Source organism: Zophobas morio, unplaced genomic scaffold, assembly GCF_036711695.1.
Source record: "Zophobas morio isolate AGI-343-1 ecotype UQ-CSIRO unplaced genomic scaffold, CSIRO_AGI_Zmor_V1 ptg000021l, whole genome shotgun sequence".
Lineage (NCBI taxonomy): Eukaryota > Metazoa > Arthropoda > Insecta > Coleoptera > Tenebrionidae > Zophobas > Zophobas morio.
In genome coordinates this window covers 3,438,149-3,444,148 of record NW_026972126.1, presented here as the reverse complement: position 1 = coordinate 3,444,148, position 6,000 = coordinate 3,438,149, and the positions used below count along the sequence as shown (strand labels likewise).

The following is a 6,000-nucleotide window of genomic DNA, read 5'->3' as shown; positions in this document are numbered from 1 at the left end:
ATTCAAAATGCATTGTCCTAATTAACAGTATTCGCTTTGATGTTTATTTATGCTGCTTGTGAACTTTCGTGCTTAATTAACTTTAGAATCACACCTCATATATTCGCATGACACACATTTTAAACAAATAATTGCGCACGGTGACAAATTGCTAGAGGTGTTTACAACTTTAATTAATTCAACATAAAACAACTCATTATTGTTTTAACAGCGCTTTTATTAACAACTTGCAAAATTAAAAAAAGATGGAAACAAAATTTGGAAACGACGAATCTCCTCCAAGAAAGAATTCCTTTTTTAAGAATGTTCGCACATATTTTAGAGAATACTGTAATTGTACCAGTATTCACGGTTTTCGATATTTTGGAGAAAAAAGAACAATTTTTGAAAGGTAATACTAAATTTATTGTTTGATGTTTTGTTATTGTAGGGTTTTATTGTTATCAGGATTTGGTGGATTATAATTTTTCTCATCTGTTTGATTGCTTGTATATCAGCAATTTATGGTGTGTACAGAAAATGGGAAGGAAGTCCTGTTATTGTCAATTTCGCTAATCAAGGAACTCCAATTTATCAAATTCCTTTTCCAGCGATCACAATTTGCCCTGAATCAAAATCTTTTCAACCTGTGTTCAGTTATACTCGTACAATGCAGAAAATGTTAAGTAATGCTTCTGTAACACCGGCAGAGTAAGTCTTACTTCTTATAGATCCACTTTATATTTAGAGATATTCATTTTTAGACATACCACGTTTGAATATATGTCACTTATTTGTAAATATCAGGATAAACTCAATTCTTCTTATTCAAAGCCTGACATATTTCCTGACGATTTCTTTGAAACAGTTCACAAAATAAAACCACAGTTGTTACTATATAACTGCATGTATTTAGGAAATACTGATACATGTAGCAGATTTTTTATACCAATAATGACAGATGAGGGAGTGTGCTACACTTTCAATATGTTGGATCGGGGTGAAATTTATAACGACAATGTGTAAATAGTTTTACAATTTTTAAATAAGTATGTATATAACATTGCACGTCTTCCAGAGTCCAATTTAGAAATTATCAACGTGCTCCCCGTAATATGAGCAATTGGTCCGTAGAACAGGGTTACGCGGCAGATGCAGGTCTTTTTCCATATCCTGCAAGAGCTTTATTTGCAGGAGCAGTAAATGGTTTAAGTTTCAATATTATAACTCCTAAAACTTACCTAGACTTCGCTTGTCGGAAAAGTTCTCTTCAAGGCTATAAAGTTATACTTCATTCTCCAATGAGAATTCCGCGACCTAGCCAGCAATACTTTAGAGTTCCCTTGGATCAAAGTGTTGTAGGAGCAGTACAACCTGTGATGATAAGTACTTCCGATAAAGTTCAAATGTATAATCCGAAAAGAAGGGGGTGTTATTTTCCATCAGAACGTCGTCTGAAATTGTTTAAAATCTATACTTCATTAAATTGCAAATTAGAATGTCTTACAAACTTTACATTGAGAACTTGCGGATGTGTTAATTTTTTCATGCCGAGTAAGAACAGTAAGTAATTGTAATATTTTTTTAATTTACTATATGTTGTAGGGGACAATGAGACCAGAATTTGTGGAACTGGTAAAATCACTTGTATGCGAAATGCAGAAAGTAAGTTTTTTTTCTCTCAAAATACATTAATCGGTAGCTTTCTCCATATTATTTTATTAAAATATGCCGTCTTGTTTGTAATATTTTCATTTCTTTTTTTTTTTTCTACTAGCAGTGACTACGTTATTAATTTTCTGAAATTAGCATCTTTAGAGTATTTTCGGTTTCGTTAATATTGAATTGTATTTACATCTATGGCGAATAATATCCACTTTCTAAATTTAAATTAATTTGTCCTTTGCTAATGACATGTAGGTTTTCTTATAATAAAAAGACAATATGTTTTATTTGAAAAAAAAAGGCAAGAAGGAACATACAACCTATAAATTTAGAATGATGTCCTCAAGTTCTGTAGTTTGCTAGTTTCGAAGTACAATTAATACATTTTGTTGTACAATTTTGTCCGAAAGCCTGCATGTATTAGTCTAAAAATAGGAGTACTATTCATATAATTTTTACACGTTTAAATTGGACTAATTTTAATATGGTAACGTACAGTTTTTGATGTGGAAGTTCAAATAAGTTCTTGTCAAAGTTTTATCACTACACGATATGCTTAAAATACATCCGAAATTTCACGACAATTAGACCAGTAGTTGGGGAGATTATCTGTTTTTAGAGATGACAATTCCATTTTAATGTCAGCTAATTTTTTTTAGATTTTATGCAAATAAAAGATTTGCATAGGAAGCTGTCAAAAAAGGATTTTAAAAGGGCAGATGACTGCGACTGTTTGCCAATCTGTACGGACGTTACTTATGACGTAGAAACATCACAAACTGATTGGGACTGGAAGAAGTCATATAGTGCCCATTTACTCAAACCGACTAACGAGTTGAGTAAAGAAATAAATATTTTAGTAAATAAAATATAACTCCTATCATTTTTGTAGTTCTCATCTATCGTCGTTAACGATTTTTTTCAAGTCCGATAATTTTGTCACTTCAGAGAGAAATGAACTGTATGGACCTATCGACTTTTTAGCAAATTTTGGTGGCCTTTTGGGTTTGTTTACTGGATTTTCTGTATTGTCTTTAATGGAAATATTATACTTTTTATCTATAAGAATGATTTGTAATAATCGCCTTTATGGGTATTGGGCAGGACCTGAAATGTAAATTATGCCCCAGATAGACTAATGGATCATGCTATAGCGCGTGCACTTATATTTTAATTCATATGTGTAGAGTTTATTACTTATGTAAATGGTCTTTTATGGTATAATAGGTAGATAACAAAATGCACTTCCATTTCGACTACAGATGTGAATAATAAAATACAGATACACCACTATCTTTAATTGCTATTAAATAGATATAAGAACAAAATTTGTTTTCAAACAAAAATCAGTTGAAGCTTATTTCGATAAATTTCTTCATAGTTAACTCGTGAATCAATCGAGATTCAACGTTTAAAAAATTGGTTGAAAGTTGTTTCGACAGAACTTCCCTCGCACCTAAAGCACAATGAAACATATCCAATTTTGGAATTGAGTTTTTTATTTACACAATTTTGTGATGAAAACATTTTTGCAAAGACACGTATATCAACTTGGATTGGTGCAGTCTAATACTAAAAATAACAGTATTGTTTTCCCAAAATTTTCTGGGAAAATGGAGTGAGCCGTTCCGGTTTAAGTAAATCTAAAAAATATAAATGCAGTGATAAATCACAAGTTAAAACTGATCATATTGTTACAAAATAAACCCATACGCCACCCCGGTACGACGCCTATGGACCGTCGAGAACTTTCTAGGCAGGACCGCAATGACGGGTGACGCATCGTTGGTGACGCGGCCCAACGAAGTTCGAAAAGCCTGGAAGCGGAAGTCGCGAATACCCAATTCGAGAAAGACCTGGATCGGCGAAGTAAGGGTTTAAATAGAGGCCGCCTTCGGGAACGAATTATTATTCACCTAGTTGAGTCAAGAGCGTCCAGTGAAATTCGCCGGAATAATTTCTGCACATAATCATCGCAATAATTAGTTGTGTAAATGCGAGTTATTAAGATATAAATTGTAGAGTTTTAACTTACGCAGAATTCAATGACCCGTTCAACGTAACAATATTTTGCACATTTTGGGTATAATTTCTTATTCAAAATTTTGAGATGACGTCATCAATTTTTTGGGGTTGACAAACGGATACATTTCCTATTCTATTGTCTAAAAGTAATAAAAAACGGAGATTTTTTGACGTTTGGACAAAAAGTGATTTCACTGAACTTAAATTTTAATGCATTAACAACTGACATATAGTTGCATAGATCCACATTCGAGTAAGGCAAGTTATTTATAATGTTTTCATGAGCATTAGTACCATAATCAATAAAATTATTGCATGTTAAGTTATAACTATATTGATTGAGGTTTAATGATATCCCAAGCTGCTTTATGCTTGTTATCAGTTTCTAAAAGAGATACTGGTTATGAGCAATTTTTTTGCGAAAGCAAATGCAGAAGGATATTTATTTCTGTATTTATTAGATTCTTGATTCACATTCCTGAGTGGTACCAATGTCTAGAAAAAATTATTTGAAATTAAATATAAATTGTTATACACACCACTGGTAGCAGTTCTTGATTTACCATAATTACTATTTATTGAATGGCACTGAAAGATTAGGATTAAGAACCAAAAAAGCGGCGCACAGATAAGCAACGTGTAAAAACACGATAAGGGCCAGTCATGTTTCAGTTGGTTGCCATCGTGTGTTTTTCCAATTCAGATCGTGTCTACATGGTAATGCTTTATGGTGTGGCTGATGGAAACGCCAGGTTGGCCCTCGAATTGTGGATCGAGAGCTTTCCAAATCGGGCCATTGCATGTGCGCCAACATTTACATTACCTAACTCACAATCGTAACCGAAAGAATACTCCAAGGTGAAGAACAAATTTTGGAACGCGCCGAAGAAGAGTCCGACTTCAGCACTCTTGGACTTGCAGATGAAATTGGAGTTTCACAGTTTGAGTGCATTGTACGTTAAAAAAACAAGGCCTCCAATCATACCACGTTCAAAAAGTGAAAGCTTTGGAGCCCTCTGAGTTTCCACGTCGTGTAATTTACTGCGAATGATTGTTACAGCAATGTCGTGAACGCCCTAAATTGCATTCTGTGTACGGATGAAGCAGGATTCACTCGCAATTCTGTTTTCAATAGCCACAACACTCGTATTATTTGGTCCAATGAAAATCCACAGATTCCTCAACAAGTACGATTTCAGTGGCGGTTTTCACCCGATCTCAATCCGTGTGGTTTTTGCCTGTGGAGTTGGAGGAAAGAGTTAGTTTATGGAAATCAACAGTGACCAGAAACTATCGAAAAGGTTCAACGAGTGGAACTGTCAGCCGCTACAGTTCGTGGAACTCCCAGAGTTTTTTTTGCATATCCGTGCAAACATGTTGTGACGTGCTGAAGCCTGTATTGCTAGTCAAGGACAACATTTTCAACAGGTATTGTAAAAAGCTAGTAGCATTCTAAGTTGCTCTTATTTTTGTTCTAATAAACGATGTGGAATCTTTGTTAAGGACCAAACATCCGTCAGAATAACACGTCGATCACCATGAAGCATTATCAAAAATCGGTGTTTCTCAGGACCACCATTTGTTTCTACAACTAATAATCTTTCGCCTTAACCTTTAACAATGAATGAATACATGAATGAACGAATGATAACCAGCAAAAAGCCGGTGTGATTTTTAATTGCATCTGAAAGTGTTTATCGTTTTTATTCGAACGTTTTCCACCTATTGTTTAAAAGGTGGACCAGTGGGTGGTTCATTGCCCCTTTCGACTTTTATTTTCTTTTTTCTATATTTCCACATTATTACGGCACGTGATACCGAGGTTACAATTATTGCATATTTTTCTAAATCATCCTGTATAAAAAAATGAATGTTTTTTTTGTCCCAAACGCATTCTTCTGAAACTTTGGTGAGTTGTTCACACGCTCGCCAAGGTTTGTGAATCATTTCGTTTGTGTGTTTTACGCACTTTAATTACCAGAATTAAAACACGAGTACCTTCTTTAAGTAGCATACCGGGTAATGGCTAGTAATTAATAAAATAACTTAATAGGAGAATAAGTTGGTTTCCGCCGCTATCGATCACGCTATCCAAGGGAGGTGAACGGGTGGGCCAGGTTTGCCTTCTCCGAGCATATTTTGGTCGATCTTTTGGTTCTGAGATGTTGTAGGTTCAGGGAAGAATTGTATTGGCAGAATTCTAAATCACAAACGTGAAAGTTATAATGACATACCTACATATTAAATAACAAAATCAATAATGATTAATGAACTTCGTATTAGATTTTCAACATTTTGACTTATGCAGTGTCAAGTCTAACAGTGACAGTG

At 34.2% G+C, this 6,000-nt stretch overlaps 1 protein-coding gene across 1 annotated transcript; it reads left to right on the top strand.

Moving 5' to 3' along the window:
• The first annotated feature begins 245 nt into the window (after positions 1 to 245).
• Positions 246 to 2,847, top strand: LOC135131587 (pickpocket protein 28-like). Its single transcript, XM_064059397.1, has 7 exons — positions 246 to 391; positions 448 to 690; positions 744 to 1,001; positions 1,058 to 1,533; positions 1,585 to 1,644; positions 2,304 to 2,478; positions 2,537 to 2,847. Exons 1-7 carry the CDS (start codon positions 246 to 248, stop codon positions 2,760 to 2,762), a joined length of 1,584 nt encoding a protein of 527 aa, XP_063915467.1. The 3' UTR covers positions 2,763 to 2,847.
• Positions 2,848 to 6,000: the final 3,153 nt, after the last annotated feature.